Source organism: Takifugu rubripes, chromosome 14 (assembly GCF_901000725.2).
Source record: "Takifugu rubripes chromosome 14, fTakRub1.2, whole genome shotgun sequence".
In the NCBI taxonomy this organism is placed as follows: Eukaryota; Metazoa; Chordata; class Actinopteri; order Tetraodontiformes; family Tetraodontidae; genus Takifugu; species Takifugu rubripes.
The window spans coordinates 7,058,552-7,082,840 of NC_042298.1; the positions used below are offsets into that span (position 1 = coordinate 7,058,552).

At 46.5% G+C, this 24,289-nt stretch overlaps 1 protein-coding gene across 2 annotated transcripts; it reads right to left on the reverse strand.

The window, feature by feature from the left end:
• Positions 1-465: 465 nt before the first annotated feature.
• gabrb2a (gamma-aminobutyric acid type A receptor subunit beta2a) lies at positions 466-24,116 on the reverse strand. Of its 2 annotated transcripts, XM_003970434.3 has the most exons (10): positions 23,942-24,112; positions 23,742-23,842; positions 23,261-23,328; positions 15,106-15,326; positions 8,821-8,903; positions 6,031-6,168; positions 5,734-5,886; positions 4,075-4,319; positions 3,482-3,622; positions 466-2,502 (listed from the first exon to the last, which is right to left on the reverse strand). In XM_003970434.3, the coding sequence occupies exons 1-10, from the start codon at positions 24,013-24,015 to the stop codon at positions 2,146-2,148; spliced, it is 1,581 nt and encodes a 526-aa protein (XP_003970483.1). In that variant the 5' UTR covers positions 24,016-24,112; the 3' UTR covers positions 466-2,145. The 2 variants fall into 2 exon arrangements, with proteins under 2 accessions (XP_003970483.1, XP_029703218.1); XM_029847358.1 differs by lacking the exon at positions 3,482-3,622 and having other exon boundaries at positions 2,146-2,502; positions 23,942-24,116.
• Positions 24,117-24,289: the final 173 nt, after the last annotated feature.

The window sequence follows — 24,289 nt, forward strand, 5'->3', positions numbered from 1 at the left end:
CCATTTACTGGTTGTAACAGTGGTCAGGTCAGGGGGAAAGACTAGTTTGGTGCAGTAAAGCTAACAGAGGGAGGCAGGAGGAGGCGAGGAGACGTCAGCGTGTGGTTGGAGGGATTTTGTTGCTCTTCCTGTGTGAGAATGAAAATCCTCATGCAGTCCTCCTGTTTTCAGAGCAGCAGATCTGGCCTCTCACACTCGTGGGCTACAAATGATTCCAGTGTCCCCCTAACTGGCTCTCTGCTTGTCTTCCTTTAAGCCCAGATCTCCACTCCGTCCTCTCTTCTGCCATTCCATCCACTTACGAATCATCTCCAAGTAGGGCCCCCATGCTCCACACCTGCTTTCTCCTCCTTCCCTGTGTAACTTGGCGTTTTTCACCCACTCATAACCAGATAATCAGCCAACTACGGGGGGAGCATGAACACATTTATCCAGGACGCATAAAACTGCCACCAGTGTACTCTCTTGTTGAAGTGATAGACTGAATTAACTTTTAATTGAATTTAGATACATCTTCATAATTGCCGACAATCATTACACAATGTATTTACAGTCATTATGAAATATTACAATTGGAATTTACAGAAACTTTGTACAAAATATGCCTGACTTCAATGCCTGGATAGTGGGGTCCATGTTTAGTCATTTCTGCAGAACAAAACGACCCAAAAGTCTGGAAGTGCTTTAGTTTCAGCAAGTAGATGCTTTTAGAGTCCGTTAAAAAGAAAGGAAAAAGTCCAAAAAGTACAGAGTCAGCAAAGCTGTGAATTGTGTTTTTCTTTTCACCAGTTAAGTTGCTCTTTTTCTTCTTCTTTTTTGACTGAATGAAACATTTGATCTGTAATTTAACTGCAAAAACAACAACAGAGACCCATTTAAATAGAATAAATCCATATTTACACAATAATGAGAGTACTGATTTATAAAAATGAATCATCTCTTTTTCTTTAAATATGATTTTTATGTTTATCTACACATATTTTTTTTTCAGAAACAGAAACCTAATCACGATGAAACGCTTCATAGTTTTATCATTCAATTCTACTGATAATGATGATTGTGGATTGCCATATTTATGCAGCGACTCTGGTTGCGATGAAACTTGGCTCACTGATCAGCAAAGTTCATACACCAGCACGTTAAAGCCATTCTTCGCCTCTGAAGCTCCTAGCAAGATGGCAGAAAGTACAGAGGAGTCAAATGTTCTCTTCAAAAAGTAAAAAATAAATCACCAAAAAGGAAAGAAAAAAAGTCGGGGCTTGATTCCATCAGCACAGCAAACGCAAAACTTAAAGTGCCAAAGCATCACAATCTCACTCCTTCACTGGATAATATGAACGCATCAAAAAAAAAAAGGAAAAAAAAATCCTCTCTCAAGCTTTGGCGCCGTAAAAAGCCACACTGGGTTGTCCCGAGAAAGAGCTTCCGTCCACCTGACGTCCTCCAGCGACGCTCAAACATCACCCAGGTGGGCCAAAGCTGCGAGCGATGACCAACAAGCTAACGCTGAGCTAGTGAAACTAAAAGGCTTTGCACTCCAGCGCCATTATGACTGAGATGCAAATGAAATCAAACAGAAGCATGCTTTTAAAGGATGATTCGATATACAGTAAATATAGGAAAAATAGACTATCAAGGATGACTCCTTTTAAAATCATTTTTAAAGCTTTCCTGGATGCAGACAGCTCGGCTACGAAGTAAATAGATACTAAACAAAACAAATCCTTAAAGTATATGCAAACACAAGCATAAATATTTGATCCACAGAGAGTAAGCTACGAATGACAAATATTAGTGATATATTGAAACTCTGGAACAGGCACCGTTTCTGTCTCTTTAAAACTCGCTCCACTTTTTCGAGTGTTTGTCAGTTGTTTTAAGGTGTTTTCCTGGATACTGAAAGAGTCACTGCAGACTGAAGTGTTGGGTGTTGCTGCAGTCCATCCAAAAGTCTTTGCTTTTGCATCTTTTTGTCTATGATGAACCAGCTAAAAAAAGTTGGTGCACTGTTCATCTCTCATTCTCTCTCTCGCTCTCTCTCTCTTTCTCTCTCTCTCTCTCTCTCGCTCACATCTCTCTCACCTTCGCCTCTTTTTCACCTCTCTGACAAGCCCGCTGCAGGCTCGCCACTGGATGGCGCCGGGCTTAATGGACATAGTAGAGCCAGTAGACGACGTTGAAGAAAGAGAAGACGGTGGGGAAGATCATCCTGGACCACTTATCGATTGAGTTCACGTCGGACAGGTCTGGGATGTTCACCTTCAGCTGCGAGGCCCGTCTCCTTAGACGCGACTTCTTCTGGGCGTGGCGCTCCAAGGCGCTATGGCCATAGTTTTGGCGGGCCATAGCGGCTCTGCGGTACTGTAGTGTCGTGCTGTCGTAGGCCAGCATGGTGTTGCGTGGGTCACCGGGGGCTCCCAGGCCCCGGGACAGATCCCCGGCCCCACCCATCTCATTCTTCATCTCCAGGGTGCTGAACAGGATGTTGTCATCGGGAATCATCTGCGTGAGAGTTTAAATACAGGTGGAGCCATGACAGTTTGCTGCTGAGGAGAAATCTAACTATTTTTAACGTCATTCTGGTAGGAAATCATTAAAAACAAGTGCAGCAGGTGCAGAGTATCGATGGGTAAAATGGGTAATGCAAATGGTTAGTGTTCTTTTAAACTGCTGTCAATTATTGATCATCTGTCAATCAATATCTGCATGAGCAAACCACCACAACACTATGAGGTAACATTCCTGGAAGAGTGGGAAAAAAATTAACTATCATGAACAAATTCTCATTGTCATTTCAGAATTTCAATCAGGTTGAAATTCTGCACATTCACAAGACAAACAAAATAAAAAAAAAATAAAAAAAAAGAAGGAAAAGAATCAAGTGAAAGCAAAAAATATGACAGGAGAAGGTTTGAGAAAAGTAGTAAGAACTCTGCAGAGATGGAGGAGAGGTAGGCTAAAAAAAGGGTTCAGGACGTTGTGGGAAGTGAATTCGGATCAACGTTTCTTCATCCATGGCCTGACTCCTAAGAGGAGAACGAGTCTAAATTCAGCTCCGTCCCGCCGGAAATAGAGCTTGTTTTAAAGCGCTATTTATCTTTTCAAATTCTTTCAAATGACTTCGCTTTGTCGAAGAAGAATTCTGGACTGCCGGTGAAAATGGGCAGAGCCCGAATCTTCGTAATTACTGTGCGAGAGAACAACTGGTGTTTTCTTCACATCAATTTAGATGTGTGGTCCGAGTTCTGATTCAATCAGAGCCCGCTGGAAATCAAACTGCCGAACCGTGTTTGTCAGGAAAATGCATGAAGAGCAAACCAAGAGAGGGGAAAACACAATGGTGGGAGTGATGATCAAAGTTGCCTTAAAATCTACTGAAGTCAAAGAAATAAAAAAAACTAAAAAAAAACTACAGCGTCCTCTGATCTGTTTTGATTCAGATTGAATGACAGTAAGTTTTGACTTTCAAAACCTCCAGTACCTTATTTCTTTGCTCGCCTAGTCCTAACGCGGCATCGTCCACAAAGAGGGGATCCCACATCGAGTCATACGCGTCAATTTCCCTCTGTTTCATTCTGGCATACAGAGCATCATCTCTCTGAGCTACATTTCCCACCAGCCACTGCAAGCATACAAAATCAGCACTGTTACTTCGGGGGAAATCGTAGCTTGCCACACTCAGAAGGAAACGGTGTTTGATTTGATTTTTTTTTCCCACGTTGCTGTTGTTCCTGCTAGCTTTAGCAGCTGTATGAAATTGATTTTTTTTTCTCTCAAGGTGCCGTCCTGTTTGAAAAACAGAATCTGGGAGAGGAAGCACAAGCCATTCGCCGCTTCTGCCTTCACTCGTTCATCCTGGTTTGAGCAGTATAGCTGATACACAAGGCTAAAATCAGTGAGGAATGGAGAGCTGGAGAGCAAAAGAGTCAGAAAATCAGGCATTTTTCACAGTATCACATTGACCTTGAGAGGAGAAACATCATTCCCTCCCACACAGATAAACATTCACATTAACTGACAGCACGAGAAAGGAAAAAAAAAGAACCACGACACAAAGCCGGCCTGCGCCCCTACCTTGTTGGGATCGGGTCTCAGCTTCTCGTTATTGGCCGTGGCCGCCTTTTCGGCAGCCTTCTTCTGCCTCTGGGGGCCCTGGCCGAAGAAGATGTAGTTGACGAAGGCGTACTCCAGCAGGGCCAGGAAGACAAACACGAAGCAGCCCATCAGGTACATGTCGATGGCCTTCACGTAGGGGATCTTTGGCAGCGTTTCGCGCAGGTGGGTGTTGATGGTGGTCATGGTCAGCACGGTGGTGATCCCTGGACACCACAGGTTGCACGGTTAGAAAGCCGTCTCTCTATCGGCTTCATCAAGCAGCAGAATAGTCGCCGCATTACGGCGAAACGGGTCGTAAAATCCCACGCAGTTGTTCACGGAACCCTACTGACGGAATTCTAAAGGACCGTGTGTCTTGGCCCAGCACCTTCTGTTAGGATGCAGGCAGAAAGTCAGCCGACGTGACGCTAAATTCACTCATGCAGTAACGTAAACATGCTGACATTCATCTCATAGCGTTAAATTAGAGCCTTGCAGCCATAACAGCCTGGCTGAGAGTCGGAATTATCAGCAAAAATCATGAGAACAAATGTAATAACTTGTGTTTCCTGCAGGTCTGCACTGTAATACTGTATCTCCCCGTGGAGAAGGTACCCGAAATATGAAGTCATCTTTGATTATTCTATACTGGGATGGAAAAGAGAACACCTGTGTCTTTGAGGGGGACAGGTGAACACGTGCTTATCGCGCATCATATCTGGAGCAAACAGATCCAGATGAATGCAGCACACACTTGGGCAACGAGGTCCACCTGAGCCGGAGACCGTACGCGTTTCCCGTGGTTACATCTTATATCCAATTATGCAGCCGAACGTAGCCAAATGTGCACGCCATGAAAAGCACGGCTCAGCCCTCTGCCATTAGTCACAGCACGATTCACCTGCTTTTAACATACATATGAGCTGTGTTTGATACATTAGTCATCTGCATGCACAATCTGCACTTGGTCAGATTCACATGTTATTATAAATAATCTGGCGGCCGGCAGCGTCACGGCAGCGTCCGCGTCTCATCTCTCGCTTGCTGTAAATCTTTTTTCACGTTTGTATTTTATCACGTTTGCCTCTCGAGGCTCCGCGTTTGACCTGCCAGGGGTCCCATTCTCCGAAATCCAATGAGTAGACGAGAAATGCTTTTTGATTTCACCAGAGGGGCTGTGTGACATTGAGGGAAGAGGGGGGGGGGGGGGGGGGGGGGGGGGCTGATACATTAACTTTGATGTTTAAGGGGCGTTTTAATCGGCCGTCTTTTAACTCTGCCGTAGTTCAGACGCGAACTGGCTCCGATGAGTTCGGACCAAAGAGAGGGCGCTGACAGACAGACAGGCAGACAGACAGGCAGAGAGAGAGACAGCACGCTTCAAGGTCGAGCTGCAGCGCTTCTCGCTCTGCATGAGTCATGCATATAGTCATCGCTGAACAACAGACATTTAGCCAGGCAGCCTATCACACAATGTTATCACTCACATGCTTGAAGCTAATGAGAAAATGTAGATGTTGGGAGAGGAGTGTCGTCACAGACGCAAGCACACAGCAGCCAGACCTAAGGAACTCTTCATATACATTAAACGGGGCCTGTTTTCTGCCCGGCTGCTGTTTATTATTTCTCAGGTCATACCCAGGGCCACTCTGGCAGCCGACGCATCGTAGTTGATCCAGAAGGAGACCCAGGACAGGATGGTAATCAGGATGGAGGGCATGTATGTCTGCAGGATGAAGTAGCCGATGTTCCTCTTCAGTTTGAAGCTGAGGGACAGACGGGGGTACGAACCTGAAGGAGGCACAGGGACAGAAATAGATCTGAACCGATGCCCACTAGCGAGCGTGCGTTTCAGTGTCTCCGGTTTACACTGAAGGTTCCTGCTGCAGTTCAACAAACGTGCACACGGAGGGAAGAAGAGGTGACGGCCCGTACCTGTGGAGAAGACCACGTTCTTGGAGATGAGCTTATAATCAACGATGGAGAACTGCGGCAGCTCTATTTTATCGACCCCTGACACGGCGCCGTCCCCACCCCGCCAGTAAAACTCAATGTCATCTGTGGTGTAGCCGTCTGCAGAGGAGAGAGCAACATCATCAGCCGTTAACAGGAAAGGAGACACAACACCCAACAAGATCAGCGCGTTTAAGCCGTCTGCAGCACAGAAATATCACTGTAGAGGGTTATTACTCTTTCCTGGTGTCCCTAAGCCCTAACCTTAACCCTGGGAGACATGTGTTATGGTTGCCTTTTAAAATAAACGCTTTTTCAACCACTGGTAAGTTAATTCAGAAGTTAATCCTAAACTGTAACTTTAAGCAGAGTCAATTTTACCGGGTAGGAAAAAAAACTGTTCTCTGCTGGGAACACCGCGTAATTCAGCGAACACTTTACCAAAATCCACGTTTATAGAAAGCTTTCTTTTCACCTCCTCGAGCCAACAGCGGTCATAAAAGCGAATAATGCTGACAGGAAAATGGCTGCAAGGTCAGTAGGTTTGATGACCTGCACCGTCTGACACGGAAGCTCTAACAGCATGTTAGGATTATTCAAAAGGGCTACAAGCTTTTTACCGATGCACATGAATTTAGATCACCTACGAGAGGCTATGAGAGCGAGTGAGTCAAGGTTCCTACACGTTAACGAGAAGAAATCAAGAGCTTTGTTCAGGCATGGTACAGATATTGGGTACGATCACATGATAAGACTGCATGATAAACAGTAAGTCTGTTCATTCATTTCTAATCAATGGGGTGAACCGCGAGGTTGTAGGAAATACCCGGCTCAAAAAGGAGCTGCTGCATGAGAGGGAGGAACCATCTGCGACTGCAGTTTTGTCTCTCGCTGCTCACTCAAAATAGATGCAGTGACCTATAATTCAGATGTGATGAATAATTAAACTGCGAGGCTTTCGTTTTTAAAAATTAACACTCCAACATTAAAGGTGAGGTTAGGTTGGAGAGCCCGCAAATCCCGCACATGCAGGACTCACAGTGTCGTTAAGAGTATGGCTACTGCCGCATGAGAACATGTGATATGACTTTGCGTGTGTCGGTGTGCACGCCGTCAAAGCTGTAACATTGTAACGTCTGTGACAAGCTGTGGCACAAGTGCACTGAAATCACCACTGGAAGTTCCCCGTATCTACAAATGCATACGGAACAATCGCTGTTTAAATGTGGTTATATCCACTCAATACAAGCAATTCCATTCGCTAAAACAGCTGGGACATCTAAAATTTATACAGTGTTACAGCACAATCATGTGATTCCATCCCCTGTAAACCGCTAAAGCACTGTTAGCACAATGCTACAAACATGGGCCTGTGAGCCTCCTCCCTCCTGTTGGCATCAAATGTGTTGATCTCCAGCTATCTTTTATTTTCATTTGAATTTTCCAGCTTTTCCGACTCTGTCACGGTGAACTGTGGGTGCGTCCCGTCACGGCACTCGGTGAGCCGCGCGTGCGTACAACCGGCGTAAAAATGCAACAAAGACAGGAAGTCTCAAACGTTGACAGGAGAAAAATCAGTTATTGCTGGGTGCAGACAGACTGGTGCGGCCAGCGGCCCCAGCAGTGGTGAGCCGCTGAGGTATCGGGGGAACTCGTGTCTGTTAAAAATGCATCAAGTTTATCAAGGGAAGCGAGAGTTCTCTGGGCTCATTAGTCTGAATAAAATAGCACGCTCTGGCACGAGGAGAACCCGACGTTAAAACCACTGCCAGTTAATCCATACGAGAGCAGATAGCGCCTGCTGATCAAGACTAGCGCTGTGCGTTTGTGTCCCTGTACATGCTACATCGTGAGCACTGTTTGGGAAAAGGGGACATTTTGTCGGGTCCTCACAGTTCCTCACGACCGTTTGAGGGTCAATACCTGGGTTAAGGTTAAAGTTAGGGTTGGGCGTGTAATTGGGATGATGCACCATTTCTAGAAGAGTCCTCACAAAGATGGAAGAACAAATGTGTGTGTGTGGGGAGGGGGGTCATAAAAGAGAAGGGTGAGAAGAAGAAAAGAGACTGAATATGAGTGATAGAGATAAAAAGGCTGCGAGAGGAGGGGAAAAAGAGAAGAGGACGAGAAACAGAACGAGGAGAGAGACAGTGAGCGTAATGCGAGTGGAGCAGTGAGAGGCGGTTCTGACCCGCACTGTTTTTCTGCTTCTTAATGCTGCTGGCAATGGTGTGATCAAACCCAGAAAGACTGAGCCTTACACCACATCCCAGCCCCATAATCCTTTTCTCCGGGGACCCTGATAAAACAGGCAGAGGGCCTCTTTTTTTCCCCTCCCCCCCTCGACTCATGAACGCCAGATCACGCACAATTACAAACTCTGTGTGAAAATTGGCTTCTTTTTCTTTTTTCTTGCTCGTACACTGAACAAACAGAAGCAGTTTGAAGCTGCACTTCTATTATCAGCAAATCCCTGAAACACTGGACCTAATCAGGCTCCTCTCTGCCTTGGGAAGCCACTGCAGTTGAGTTGACTTAATTAAGCGGGATGTTATCAGTCAGTGAGCCATTAGTGATGTTCCCATTCTTGATGCATATAGCCTGATATCTCATCAGTCTTTCTCAGCATTTTATGTGCAGTCTTATCAACCTGTCTTCTACCTTTCCACTACCGGGCCGGGCCGGCTGTTTTGGGAGCTGAGCGTGCGGTTGGGTTCTGTGCGTGCGTGCATGTGGGCGTGAGAGCCGGTTGTCGGGAGGAACGGTACTTACAGCTTTCAATCTCCAGGGTGCAGTTCTGCTCATCTAGAGGGTAGCGGCGTAGGTCCATCATGCAGGCTGCAGTTGTGGTGATCCTACACACAAGGTGGGATGGAAGATGTTTAATATGCTTCATTTATTTATAGCTCACTTCATTTAACCTTTGCGATAGGAAGCGGCGAGTGAAAAGCACCAGATTGTTTAAAGGAAGACTCAACCGGAAGATGTCAAACACAAACAAATATGAAGTCAAACTTATGAAATGGTGGGAAATCTATTGCTTTTTCACGTTTATTCTGCGCCACTGTGGCACTTTGATCATCCTGTTGCAATTTAAGACCTTAAAACGCAACCTACTATCTATGAGGTTAATTTAATCTCTCAGCTACCTTTTACGAGCACCGTTCTGCTCCAGGCTGATCGGCACATTTTAAGAAGACAGCGATCAAAACATACAGAGTGATGAAAAAAGTGTCCTTTTGTCAATGTTAGACGCCGTCTGAAAGGAAATGGACAAACTCCTCGTGGGAGGAAAGATGAAACAAACAGCTGAGAGGTGAGACAGCTCCCCTAAGATCAGCATACATCTACTGAAGACCTACTACTGCTGCACAACAGATCACCTCAGGGAAATAAAGCTTTCTGTAAAAACAGCAAATAAATATCGAGACAAATACCTCAGGAACTGTACCGTCCTCTAGTTCTGCATGCGTTGCATCATTTCCTGTTGGTACCCATCGTAGCTGCGTTTTTTTTTTTTTTTGCTTTTTCCGAGAGCGGCGGCGCAAATGGGATCACTGGTACTTTGTCCCATTGGAACAGGGTTCAAGAACTGGTCGCGACAAAGAGGCCATCGGCGTGAGTCAGCCGCGTCCGACAGGTTCGCTGAGAGTGAAGGACTCTCTGACGACACGTCAAGTCGGCCAAAGCGAAGACGAGCTGGCACCCAGCCGAGCCGGCCCCCGGGGCCGTCAGAGAGAGACTGGACACACAGTTAACTATTCACGGACTAAATTGAGCATCTGCACACACACACACACACACACACGCACACACACATGCACGCGCCATGCCAACGTTAACAATAAAAGGTGCCTGTGGGAGAATTCCCAGTAAAGGTTGAAGTATCTGTTATGACCTTGGGTTTCCCTTGTCACAGCAAGTTACAGTCAACATTATTGTTTCATGATTTATTCATTCACAACTAAAAATAAAAAAGGTTGCGAACGACGCAAGCAGGCGACGCATAAGCTTCAACAGAAGTCCGTCATTCCAGCAGGGTCACCTTCAGAATTCCAGGAAATGAATCTGATGTTAATGAGAGGACAAACTGGCCTGTTTCCTTTGGTAAAAAAGAAATCCCTGATGCTTGGAATAGCATGGACATCACTGATGGGGGGTCCACATCAGTGGACTACCAGTCCACCCTCAGACCAGTCCATCAGACCAGTCCACAGTCAGACCAGTCCACCCTCAGACCAGTCCATCAGACCAGTCCACTAACAGACCAGTCCACCCTCAGACCAGTCCACAGTCAGACCAGTCCACCCTCAGACCAGTCCATCAGACCAGTCCACTAACAGACCAGTCCACCCTCAGACCAGTCCATCAGACCAGTCCACTAACAGACCAGTCCACCCTCAGACCAGTCCACAGTCAGACCAGTCCACCCTCAGACCAGTCCATCAGACCAGTCCACTAACAGACCAGTCCACCCTCAGACCAGTCCATCAGACCAGTCCACTAACAGACCAGTCCACCCTCAGACCAGTCCATCAGACCAGTCCACCCTCAGACCAGTCCATCAGACCAGTCCACTAACAGACCAGTCCACCCTCAGACCAGTCCATCAGACCAGTCCACCCTCAGACCAGTCCATCAGACCAGTCCACTAACAGACCAGTCCACCCTCAGACCAGTCCACAGTCAGACCAGTCCATCACACCAGTCCACCATCAGACCAGTCCACCATCAGACCAGTCCACCATCAAACCAGTCCACTATCAGACCAGTCCACCATCAGACCAGTCCACCATCAGACCAGTCCACCATCAAACCAGTCCACCATCAGACCAGTCCACCATCAAACCAGTCCACTATCAGACCAGTCCACCATCAGACCAGTCCACCATCAGACCAGTCCACCATCAAACCAGTCCACTATCAGACCAGTCCACTATCAGACCAGTCCACCATCAGACCAGTCCACACATGCAGAGGGAGGATAAAACACCGGTTATAACAGAAATAGAGCGTATTAAAGAAAGCAAATGGTGATTCTTTTACTCTCTCACGCTGTCGTAACTGCTAACTTATCTTGAAGAATGTTTTGTCTTTAATAATTAAGACCTGGGGTTTATTTGAAATGCTTCTACATAAAACTTGCAGCTCCCCGGGGTCCATGGCTGGCAAATGTAGGATTTCATTTTTTAAGATGAAGACCTTCCTTCCCTCACACATCCAGCCTCTCTGCCTCTTCCTCTCTCTCTCCTTCTCTCTGCCACTGCCCCTTTTTTCCTTCTCTGTGGGCTCTTATATAAGAGCCAGTAAGCGGGGCCATGGCGCACTGGGGGATTAATGCAGGAGTCTTATTTCTGTCCTAGTTTACACCTTTTTATGGCCACAACTTGCTGGCTGTTGTGCTCACCAGCAGCCACTCAGTCACCGCTCACCATCGCTGCCGAATCCTCGGTGTGGCAGAGGAAGCGCAGGGGAAAAGTGGAAATGAGGCCAAAATGACAGGGGTAAAAATAACAGCCTATTTATAGCCCACCTACATCATCAGCGTGGAGTCTTTTTGTCAGTGCCTTGGCGTCGCTGATCAAGAGCAGCTTCTTCATCCGCTGCCCTCGCTAGTACGGCCCCTGCCCGCGCCTACAGCTGATAGGCGGCAAATAATCAGGGAGGGGGGAGGATGCGTTCAGGGGCTTGTGTGCAGGATTCCCTCCCTGCATCTTTGCATTTTATTCTCGGCCTCTCTGCAGCAAGACTTTACCACAGACTGGCGCGGCTTGCTTCGTCTTCACCGTCTTCTCGGTTGGTCCTACCCCCCCCCCCCCCACCCCCACCCCCACCCCCCACCCCCCACCACCCCCACTCCATCCCAACCTGCTGGAGGAGATGCTGCGCTCTTACAGATCACGCAGATTCGAACACGCTTCATTTGCTCTGCGTCGGACCTAATAGGACATAGAGCTCTAAAAAAAAGTCTGTTATTTTTTTTCCTTCTGTGCATGTTCCCTCACAGTTCATCCCGGGCTACGAGCGATGTACGTGTGTGTCCGTGTGTGTATAGTCACCCTGAAGGCAGCCCGTGCACCTTTATTCCAAATGACCTTGTTTACGGACACAACACAACCACCACGAATTCCCAGACAGAATCTCATTTCGAGGGAGCATCACGACTCAGGAGTCAACGCGGAGAGCGAGATTCAGGTTACAAACTACGGCACATTCCTTAATTACGTTGAGATATTGCTGCACCAATGCTGCAACAGAGCTGGAAATTAAATTAAGATGGAAAAGCTTCCTCCATTTTGGATAGAGAGCCCCCGTTTGGAGCTATGGAAACACAGAAGGCAGGATTGTCTCTGTCTGCATGGGCAAGAGAGCCAAATTTGAAAGGAAAATGTCTGCAAGACTCTGTGTGTGTGTGTGTGTGTGTGTGTGTGTGTGTGTGTGTGTGTGTGTGTGTGTGTGAGTGTGTGTGTGTGTGTGTGTGTGTGTGTGTGAAAGAGAGGGCGGGAATATGTAAAGTACAAACCAGGCCGATCAGTAGTTTGAGTGAGCCACTGATCGCATTAACAGCGATGCAGAACCTGCATTGATCGTATTGACAGGACCAAAATCCCCCTCTTCTTCTACTCAGCAGCTTTCTCCTCCCATTCTTGCCATGGCACCTCCTGAGCCTCAGTGAGGACCCCTCACAAAAGAGGGTGTCTGTCTCCACAACACAGGGAGGGTCTTCGCCAGGAGGAGCTACAATATTCAATATTCAGTGTGAGGGGGAGACCGAGGCGGGGAGGGAGAGAGAATCCTGACAAATTCTGCATTCTGAGCAAAGCCTGACCTTCACGCCTCATCCTACCGCCCTCAGAATTGTGACAGCTCGTGCATTCAGAGGTTTATCCTGAATAAAGTGACAGGAAGTGGAGCCCGTGATTGTTTCTCCGCTTTTTGGTGGCGTCTGCATTTTCTGCCACCTGTGTGTTATTGGTGGAGCCTTGTCAGGGACTTGGTAATTAGATCACATTACCTCTCCCCGAGAGTCGACTGAGCTCTAAAGTGACAGCTGGGAGCACAGTTGCACTTTTGTGCTCCTCATGGTAATTGAAGAGAAGGATTTGTACTGTACAGTTTCTGTATATCAACAGAATTATGAGTAAACAACACAAGCAATTAAATGTGTGTGTGTGTGTGTGTGTGTGTGTGTGTACAGTGAATCAATATATACACAAATAGGCTAAGTGTGCATGTTCGCCCCCTGCTGGTCAACCAATGAACCTGCCATTTTGGCTTTTCAATTACATTTATGTATTTTTTATTTTTAAATCAGATTATCCTGGAGTGTCTCAACTTTTTCCCGCCTTGTGGGTGGGATCTCCAGATTGTGGCTACTCTAGTCATCATGTCGACTCTGGCTTCACATGATGATGATGGCAGCGCCCAAACTTCAGGCTTCAGTGGCTTCAATCTTACAGTTGAAAGGAGAGATAAAGTGTTGTCTCTATATTTATAATACATTAAACTGCAGATATATCTTGTGCAAGTGATAGTGCATTTCTCTTTTGAAGGCTCAGAACAATCTCAATAATCAGCACTGATTGAAAAACTGTGCTTTTGTATCATCTGATGAGGGACATCAACACAAGAATATGGCGGAAAGTCACGCTGATGAATCAGACTCAGATGACTCTTCAGGCGGGCAGTAATGCTGTGTGACGCCGTGGCAGGACGGGTGTGCACACACAAGCTGTTGCCCTGATCTCCCCTCAGTTAGCCATCTCCTCCACATCCACCAAAGCCTCACTGCTGCAACCAGCCGGCCCGTCTCAGCAGGTATGTGTCAGCGTGCTCAGAGCGTACAGGCATCTGGCCGGGCTGACGCTGACAGAAGCTCGTGTCTGGACTCGCTAGCGTCAAACCGAACCTGGACCCAAACCCCACAAACCAAAAAGGAGAGGAGCCGGGAGGCGGCGGCACTGACAAGGACATCATATCTGCGGTAAAAACCGTGTCCGCCTGCAGCACGCACACCCCAGAATTTACTACCGACTCTTAGCCCCCGTTGCTTTCATCTGTTATGCAAAAACATGTGTCGGGCTTATATAATTGAGTCAGAGGGTTATAAATTACAACTGTTGAAGCGAAATTAATAATATGGTGCAGTGCAGATGCGTAAATTTTTTAAGCAGCTTCTTTGCAAGAGGGAGGTCTAAACGTGGAGAAAGAATAAGTGAATATAAAGCACTTGACACACACACATCCTCGTACCTCTATCTCTGTGAGGACTTCCATAGGCATAATGTACTACCCAGCTCCTTTACCCTAACCATCCCAACCAACCCCCCAACCTAAAACCAATTTTAACCTCAAACTTACAACTAGGTCTTATCCCTCAAACAGACTTTTGACGTTGTGAAGACCAACCCAGATGTCCTCACTTCCCAAAATAGTCCTAACTTTGCTAGCGGAATGCAAATTTGGGTCCTCGGTATGTAGTAAGTACATGAACACACACACACACACACACACGAGGGAGAGGTGATGGATCAAAGGATGATGGATGTCACACACGCAGCATCGGTACAAATACAGTGTCAGTGTTTGTATTGAACTGCTACATTATTGATTATGCTTTATCAATTATGGACGGCGGCCTCCTCAGAGACATCACAGTCCAGTGGCCGAGGGAGAGACGTCTCACAGAGGCGCAGCACAGCCACGAGCTGACTGGCACCGTTTGCGCCGCGTGACCTGATTTTTATTTTTTAATGATCTTAACCAATCAAATATTGATGCTAATGACCATGATGATATGATGGCACGCCAGGCACAACATTCTACTCTTATTTTGCTTCTATTTCATGCTTCTTACTGCATTTACTTAGCAGGACTTCTGCTGTTGAATCAGTTCTGAATTATCATGAAACATAATCTTAATGCTGATGTGATAATAAAGCTTATCTCAGAGAAAAAGTCTGTCGGGTCCATTTCTTCTACTATACTCATTCAAACCGAATAATTACTTCATTATCAGCCGATATTAACGCCTCATCTGTCGCCTCATTACCTCACCTTAGTCCATAAAGGACGGTGCCGTCGGGATGCAGTCGGATCATCCTGTTCTTGACAGTCACGCCGTGAACAAAGGACTTCTTGTCATTCAGGAAGTAAGTGTCCGGCACCCACAGTTGATCCGCCACCCGGTTATCCAGAGTCAGGTTGTACGCGATCTCCGAGTAGGACAGACGCTTGTCCCGCCACGCCTGCTGGAAGTACATGGTCAGGGTGTAGTCCTGGAAGACAGACGAGGGAACGGAGCATGTGAGAACTGGGAATTCTGCTTATTCACAGAGGGGAGGGGAAGCAGACATAAAAGCCTGCATCTACTTTAGAGTCGGTTAAATATTTTATCAATTTGATTTTAAGACACTACGGAAGAGCAATAGGGCCACTTTTGGCAGCAAAATCTGTGAATTCCAAGATTAGGTCAGTGTCTAATCTGCCAGGTCATTACACAGTGAAATATTTCCATTTGATCTGAAGGAAATAGACGCTCAACACGTGTGATGAGCACAGGAACCTCTTCAGATACCTTGTTGGTCACCGGTGCTTCTCTAAATCGGAATGTTTTATGCAAGTATCACCCCAACTGGGGAATATGAGGAGCACCCCAGCATTTCATCACCCTGACTCTGCAGACCTGTGACAGCGCCTCACGTGAACTCTGCGTCGTGAAAAGGTCGCCGGAGGGGTTGCTGGTCATCGGAAAGGCCACGGGCTCTACTCAGAGCCGCGGCGTCTGGGGTTCAATGCTCCTCTCCTAGTTTTGAAACTGTAACCAGAGGGGATCGTTCTCAGCCACCATTTTTTTGAAAATTAATATTTATTTATTTAAAAAAAAATATATATTATTAAAAAAAATCTTCTTTCACTCCGATGAAGATGAGCTCAGCCACTAATGTAAACGGTCAGGGGACAAAGAGACAAGTCTGTGTTCATACATCATTAAATACACAAGTGTTTTCCAGATTTTGGGAAATTTAAAAGAAAAAAAAGGCTGCATTTTTAATACTGTATAGTTTATTTTTACACAAGCTCGGTAATGAAGCGGTAAACTGTAACTCCTCTCCGTTCTCTTCCTCTCGTTCCTCTGCTCCTCACTCTTAAAAAAGACTTACACCCACACAGGAAAACAGAGCACTGCAGTCGAATCTGCTCCGTTGCAGTATATTGCAGATAATCCGCGAGTAAGAACTAATTTTTAAAGAAATGCGCAGGAGCGAGGCCCTTGAGTTTCTTCTCCAGGCAGCCATCATGTGAAGGGAAGCTTTTCGCCATTTTTGCTCCTAAACTCTTTCCTCTCAGCGTGCACGTCTAAAACAAAGCATCTAGACATATATGAGCTGCTGCCATGTTGATCTTCTAAGGAGGGAAACGTCAACGGCTTGCCCTGAACCCTTCCTCTCTCTCTCTCTCTGAAACACACACACACACACACACACACACACACACACACACACACACACACAGCACTTGCTCTCTGTCTTATTATCAGCCTGTCGATCCGACGTCTCCATCACCTTTGGGATCATTAACTGCTGCCTGCAGGCTCACTGTACCTCTTTGTCAACTTAAGCAGCATCTTCTGCAGTGCACCCTGTTTTTAACACACAATTTGTTGCCATATCGACACAAGGAGCTGTAAAGATCTGAGAGGGAGAGACTGCAACTGTGTCCCTAACTAAATTAGCGACACTGAAGCCAAAACCGAAAGTCCAAACCACAGCATGACTGCAGATTTACATACAAAGCCTTGTAAAAAATAAAATAAAATCAATCAAACATTTAGATGTTTATATCTATGTACTTCATCTTAGGTCCAAATGTGCGAAGCAGACAGCGTTTGGGTTTGGGTCTGCTCTAAAGAAAACCACCTTCATGTGATTCCATTTTAGATACAATGACGATTAATATTCATTCATATTTCTGGCATCACTAATTTCAGTACATTCTAATTGAGCGCAACATAATTTTGCAAATCCCTTTTTTTTCTTGTTTCTTCTTCTCTCCGCTCTCTCAACTCGCCTCCCAAAGCATTCTGAATTAATGAAGCGCTGCATTATGGGACTGTCCGACTTTTATCAGACTCTCGTAAGAGGTTTTGAGGAAACACTTGAACACTTGTCAGAAATGCTAACAAGATAATTTTTTTTAAAAGTGAGCACGGTTGGTTAACCAGGCCTGGGTCTGATGTGGCCTCTGTTTACATTTGTGGCCTTAAAAACTATAGAGATGCACAGAACAACACCTAAGCCTCTCGGCTGTGCTCTAATCATCATTACGGCCTCACAGATGGTGCTGCTTGACTCCAGACTTCACTTGAGCTCGGTTAGGGGTGCAAAGTGGAGCACGCTCAGCGTCACCCGATGGTTCCATTACACGTGCAGAGCGAACGCTGGCGAAACACTGAAAACGTCGCAAGCGAATGACATTCATAACAGGCGCGCAGAGGAATTAATGTCACAACTAAATCACACATGCGGTTGAGTCACTGGAAACATTTTTTCCCCTCTTCCAAATGCAGAGAAGAAGAACCAGTGTAGCAGTGCGGGGAGACAAAAAAGCTGCAGATCAGCGCGAGACAGGCTATCCCGCGCTGCAGTGTCGGTCTCTGTAGCGACCTTCAGTCTCCTTGTCACTCCTCAGAAGGCACGCTGACATCACAGAGCCAGCATCAATGAGGGAGACATCTTGTGGCATAAACATTTAAAGAAAGAAAGAGGGTGGTTAACACGTGGACGGGACGGCCGTGCACACCCGGACAGGTTCAAAACGTCACGGCTGCACAGCTGCACAATGGATTCCCTCCCTGCAGTTTCTGGGCTAACATAACCCCATTAAACAGCCGACAGACTGACAAGGAGTACATTTGTTTTTCTCAGAGAAATGTGACAGGCCACAGTTGTTACAAGACTTCCATTACTGTAACTACATCAGCTGTCACCAGCGACACGGGAGGGAGACGCACTGGAACAGTACATACTGCTCAGCTGCTGGATGGAGATGAAGAAATGGCTGCCGTCGGTATTCTACGGCGGCCGTGTTGCGAGCGCCCGGGCCCGCGCTGTCCCGCAGACGTCCCGGGAGCTCGTCTACCTCCTTCTCGTCTCAGCGCTGGAGGAGACGCCACAGCAGCTGGTCGTGCTGAGCCCGTTCATTTGTTGTGGTCACACTGTGTGTGGTTAACTGTTCGGGGTCGGGGGGGGCGGGGGAGTCAGTGCATTCTGAATGAGTCGGCTTGTACACGTCCTGAGGGAAGTGACAACACGGACGCCTTTGTGACTCTTTTACCAATGGGTCATTTTTCAGCTACTTAGCTTCAGTGGAGAAAATGCCTGACAGAATCATTACGGGAGTCATCATCACATTTAAGGCTCCGAATGGAGCCGCTATCGTCCAGAGCCTTTAAAGACAGTCTTCTCTGACGGATATTGCAAATGGGTAATAACAGCGATTAGAAGTTTGGTGAGACTCAAAAACATGAAAATAATTTAAATCACTTGCATGTTTTCTTTTTAAATAAAGAGGTTTCACTCACAAATGTGCTTTATTGGGATGATATCTAAAGCTCAGTGTTCATCCTTGTCTGCATACAAAAAGATGCAGGATTAAATGTTGTTTCACTTTAATGTTGTTATTGACCACATTAATCTTTAATTCAGTGTCCACTCAGCACAACTAATGACTTTACAAGCTGCTCTCCAGCCTTTCGGAAAATGCTTCTGAGAGATCAGAGCTGGACAAAGACATTGAGTCAACATTTACCAAGGAAGTGCATCTGTATCAAGATATACAGTATGTAGCAATATATACCATCAGCTTGATTTTCAGATGAGGGAGAGTCTCCAGTTATAGATCACTACACCGGTTCATTTTTCACTTGTAGAAATATGCATCATGTGTTCTGTAACTGGCTCCTCCATCTATATGAGCTAGTTGTATACAAAATATACAACTAAATATATATATATATATACCTTATATATGCACATACAAAATCTATCCAACTCATGCTGAGGTGCTTGAGACTGAATCACAATTACTAAGAATTCAAAGGGCAAAAAAAGTATAAAAGAAAGAAAGAAAAAAAAAAAAAAAAGTAAAAACAAAAAAAACTTTCAACGTGATCAAAAACCTTGAAAAAAGAACCTAGAATAAGAGGCCCTATTTGCTTTTCCTTGACTCCCGGAGATCCACTAAAAACGGCTGCGTTGTCATGGAAACACTGAGTAAAAATAACACAAGCTTATTTTCCACAAGCTGAAAATAAAATGGAACAGGATCAGTTTGGACAAACAGGATCAAAATGGTTGCTGCTAATTTACACGCGTGTGCAACCCCCCCCACCTCTCCAAACACACGCGCACACACACACACACACACACACAAACACCGGTCAAAACCTCCCTGCTGACGGTAAGATGATGTAAAGAAACCAGAAACCAGCACGTGTCAGTATAATGATCGTAATAAAGGGAGCGTTCACGCCCCACTAATTCCTCCATCCCAGAAGCCACCACAGCTGGTTTGTTTAAATCTTTTAATTCACAGTCAGCTAATTAACATTCAGAGATCAGTATTATAGCACAGGCAGCGCCTCTTAACAACCACCAACCTCAGGTATTTTACATGTAATTAACAAGCCAGATGAAGGGAGGAAGAGGAGTGAAAATACTCATTTACCTTCCTCTTCTCTCCTCCAAGTGCCACGCCGCAGCGATGCTCAACGTATGCACGCGCGAAGGCCGAGGGTTTTATCATGCAGCGCTGGTGCAGCACTGAGACAACCGACTCCAGTTTTATTTAATCAGCTGCGCTGGCTGTGTGCAGAGCACTTTTTAATGCACCGTAACCAGAAGATTGGTTCCTGGATCTGTGATTTCAGCAAAAACAAACAGCATTATGCAAATGCAATTTTCAGCTGCTAAGTGAGGGAGATGAGTGATGGAGCGGGATGCCAGCACCGAGCAGACCAGGACCAAAGGGTTGGAGGTCACGGCTGTTGGCAGAGGGCAGTCTCGCCCATTATATCATACGTGTGCACGGGTCCGGTGAGTCGGCAGAGGCCCATCCGGCGAGGATGTGTGGTCACACCTCACACACGGAGGACACTTCCTTCTGAAAATAGCACATTTGTAATGTCACGCAGCAACCGCGGCTACTTTTTTTTGCCCGACAACACGGCTGACCTTTGAGTCTCGACGGGCCTTTCTTGTTCAAAAAGTAAAGTGGACGCGGCTGTGAAGCAAACGCACGTGAGACCGTCCCCTTTAATGCGTGCCCATCGCACACACGTGCACGCGCACCGACGCGGAACCCATTTCATAGGCAAACACCACCTCGGTAACCATCATGCCCTTCACGTCAGACGGAGAAAAATGCCACAATGGCTTCAATCAGCCCCGACCAAAATGCAGAGTTCATCCTCCACCAGAGGCAGTTTTATCTTTAATTAGAAGAGCGAGCAGCTGTCTGCAAACCAAAACCCGCTCAGCGCCATGATGGCAGGCTCGCTCTAGAATACAGATTTCACTGCTCGCAGCAAATTACACCATTTCCTCTCACGATTTCAAACTGCAGCTGCAAGACTCGATGTCTCGATGCGGTCTAAAAATAAAAACAAATAAATACATTTTTAAAAGCTGTGGATTTGTGTCACGTGAGCGCAGAAAAAAGGTTACAGTTCCTTCACGACAGGTTCAGATCAATGTGGATCTAATGGAAATTGATGTTTTTGGCCTGATTAAAATGCAGCATCGTTGACATTTTAACCAGTGTCAATGGTTAAATGAAGACTTTGATGTGATTTCTCTGTCTGCTCAGCCTGAAGAACGCCTCAATCCTGTTTTTAAGATTCATCTGAAGCAATTTCAGATCGCAAAAAGTCGGTGCAGACGCCTCTCAGCGCTTTGATGAAGCCTGATTACAGGTACATTTAAACAGCACTGGCAAAGAAGGACGTAACAATATGTATGATGCAGTAATACACCAGAAGTATTATTATGAGCCCCTAACAAGTAATTTTGTGTTTTCACTGCCTCAGACAATATACAGCGCCGGCTCTGCACCTGAAAACAACATTTTACATGGAGAAACCGCGTGTGGAGTTGAGGACTGCAGCACCTTCTCCTCAGCCTCCACCAGGATGTCCATTAACATCAGAGGAGAAGGACCTGGTCGCAGTAACATCCACCTCTCTGCTCTTCACCCACTTCATGTTCACGCTTAAGGTTGCAGAAGCACAGCGGGTCGAATCCCCTGACCAGCAGATGTTGAAAGCCTTATCTTGTCCCCACCTTCATCTCCACCTCCCTGGGCCCTGGAGCTGGACCCGAAACCCTCACTGTGATCCACAGACAAATAACTCACTCTACCACATAGGAATACTAAATGCTAAATAAATGATCTCGTCTTTTCTTTACTCTGATTACTTCAATCTTAAAAGCAGCTTCTGAGGATGAGGAAGATCAAAGTGGCCCCGCACTGAGCACGGGTCACCAGCTTTGTCCTGGCGATCGCGCCGCGTCCAGATTTCATCGATTTCGCTCAGATCAATTTCCCCGTTCTGCTGCACCGGGATTGTTTTTGAAAAGGAGAAGATGAGGAGTTTGTGACCCGCTGTGAAAGTCAAATGAAGGATTTCCTTCGCGGGGCGAGAGAAACCCCGCTCCAATGTTTTTCATTAATTTCTTTTCCGTAACTTTTCTTGTCTAAATTTGCCTGCCGTTTCAGAGGGATGCCTGTGCAGATCAGGCCGGAAGAGCTTTTCTGAGAAATGAGTGAGACGAACACTCTCTCATAGCCAGGGGGAGTTGCATGACGTCAGTCACTATTCACTGTTTGTGCAGTTTTGTCTTTTATTACACACGCACGCACACGCGCACATATACATGGATGTATAAAGCAGTGTTTTTTTCCAGATGAATGCTCACATAGAGGCCCAGTTCTTAAGGAAGATAACCCTTTGGAGCAAGGCAGAGGTGGATTACATGGCTGCTGAGCCCAGAGTCACAGCCAGGGATCCAGTCAAAGTGGTGGGAGGAAAGGATGGAGGAGGAAGACAGAGACAGAGAAAGAGAGAGAGAGGGAGAGAGAGAGAGAGAGAGAGAGGCTGAAAGGGAGTGAGGGGTTTCTATTTCAAATCTCTCCGGACCCCCAAGGCTCCTCCGTTCTGGTTGCATCCTCTACCCAAATAAATCTTTTCCACCAAAGGAAGCATTCTGACCATTCAGGACTCCAATGCAGAAAACCAGCAGCAGCTGCACACACTGGCAACGTTAACCAGACCAGTTGAGGAACTGGCCCAGTTGATAATAGAAAACTCACATCCCTCCACTTGTCCTGTTTTTTTTCCCCATGTTCTTATATAACAGCTCTGTTATGTTGCTCCGTGGAGGGGCTGCATTGTAAACAATCCTCCCTCCTGCTCAGGATTCTCTATACTGCCTCCAATGCTCTCCTCTTAAAATACAGCAGATTAAATCTGAGCGGTACCGAAGCGGTTCCAGCTGTCAGTCACACGGATCAATAGGTGCCGCTCCTGCACGGGCGGCTGAACTTTCCTGTGTCCCCCTCCAAGGCGCACGTGACGTCCGTCAGCGATTTTGAGCAGACATGTATTATTAACAAATTGCTTGCGTCAACTGACAAGTAGGCTGAAAAGGGGAGGGGGGAACGAATCGTTTACGCACATGGTGATGATGTAATTATTCGCCGAATTAAAAGCCAACAAAATGCAGCTTTGATGGGGAAGGACGTGTTTTATTTAGTGTAGGTAGCTACGCGCATCGGGGAAGGGGAATGTCAACAAAATTCAACTCACACACGCACGTAGCCCTTCATGCGCGCAGCCGGGGCTGTGCGTCCGAGTGCGCCAGTGAGTGTGTGTTTTGAATTCAAATGCAGCAACACTGTAGAGCTGCAAATGCGGAGACAGAGGCGAGGATGACGTTGGTGTGTTGGAATAATATTATTAAAAAATAGCCCCCCGCCTTCCAGCCCCAGTGAAATGGATTCTACCGAACAAGGCTCGCGTTCGCCCGATTCGATCACATGTAGTCACACACGCTGAACCGTGATAACTAGCCCACTTCGGATGTATTCCAGCCGTGCCACGCAGGCGATCACTGGCATCTAAGCAGAGTGATAATGGAAAAGGTGCACCTACCATGTTGACTTCAGAGACCATGTCTATGCTGGCGATGTCTATATTCATCCCTACAGCCACCGGCGCACCTGTGAGGAAAAGCAGGCATTGATACAACACACATGAATAATTCGCCGATCATGTAAAATTTACTAATTCGTGACGCACGCTCAGTTTGCTCGCTGCTGCCTTCCACCTACAGCAGACTTGTGCATCATTGGCCCGTGAAAAGAAGACGTTTAAGACCCAAACGAACTTAAAACGCTGGGAATTTCATGTTTTATGTAGAATGGCTGAATAGGATCGAACAGCCTTCGTATCTCTCCAATCAAACGCGCACGTCGTCTCACATATAGCTGAAAGGAAACAACCCATTTGCCAGCGAATGGATGATTATGTTAATTAACGCAGATTTTGCGATCCATTAAGCCTGTATTGCACGGGTTGAGAACATGGCAACCCCCCTCCCCTCCTTTTTTTCCTCCACCAATTTGCTCGTTACCTCCGAAATCTGGCCTCAATCGAATGTCGTATCCTTTCATCAGTCTGTCCACTGTTTCTTTTACAAGGTGCATATTACTCGGATCTTTGATATCATTGACGCTGGGAAGAGAGAGAGAAAGAAAATGTGGTGTAATGCAGAATTGTTAATATCTCGCATCGCGCCGCATGACATGCAAGACAGAGGACGGGCGAGGTTACCTCTGAGTCCAGACAAAAGTCATGAGGGAGCAAAAAGTCAAAATCCCAAAGTGGCTTTTCCCGATCCTCCCCATCGCAACAGCTTTTGAGGTGCTTTCCCGATGCGAGTGAGGAGAGCGCGCATCCAACTTACTCCAGACGGTGCAGAGGAGCCAATGAGAGGCGCATGCGTGCAGCCAGCACCACATCAAAGAGTGGAGAGCGATGATGGTGGATGAGCAGTTACCAATGCAGAGAAAAATATTAAAGGGACAAGTGGCTGCGCGTAATGAAGAGACAAACGTTCATGTCAGGAGTGAAATAAACAACAAGTGGCAACTGTTTTGGCTTCTTTATTGGGGGGGTTGA

Coding starts and splice junctions, on each gene's coding strand:
- gabrb2a (XM_003970434.3), bottom strand. CDS start 24,015: ATGGGGAGGATCGGGAAAAGCCACTTTGGGATTTTGACTTTTTGCTCC. Junction 23,329..23,741: donor ATTGAGGCCAGATTTCGGAG/GTAACGAGCAAA, acceptor TTTTCCTCACAG/GTGCGCCGGTGGCTGTAGGG. Junction 15,327..23,260: donor TGGTCTCTGAAGTCAACATG/GTAGGTGCACCT, acceptor TCTGTCTTCCAG/GACTACACCCTGACCATGTA.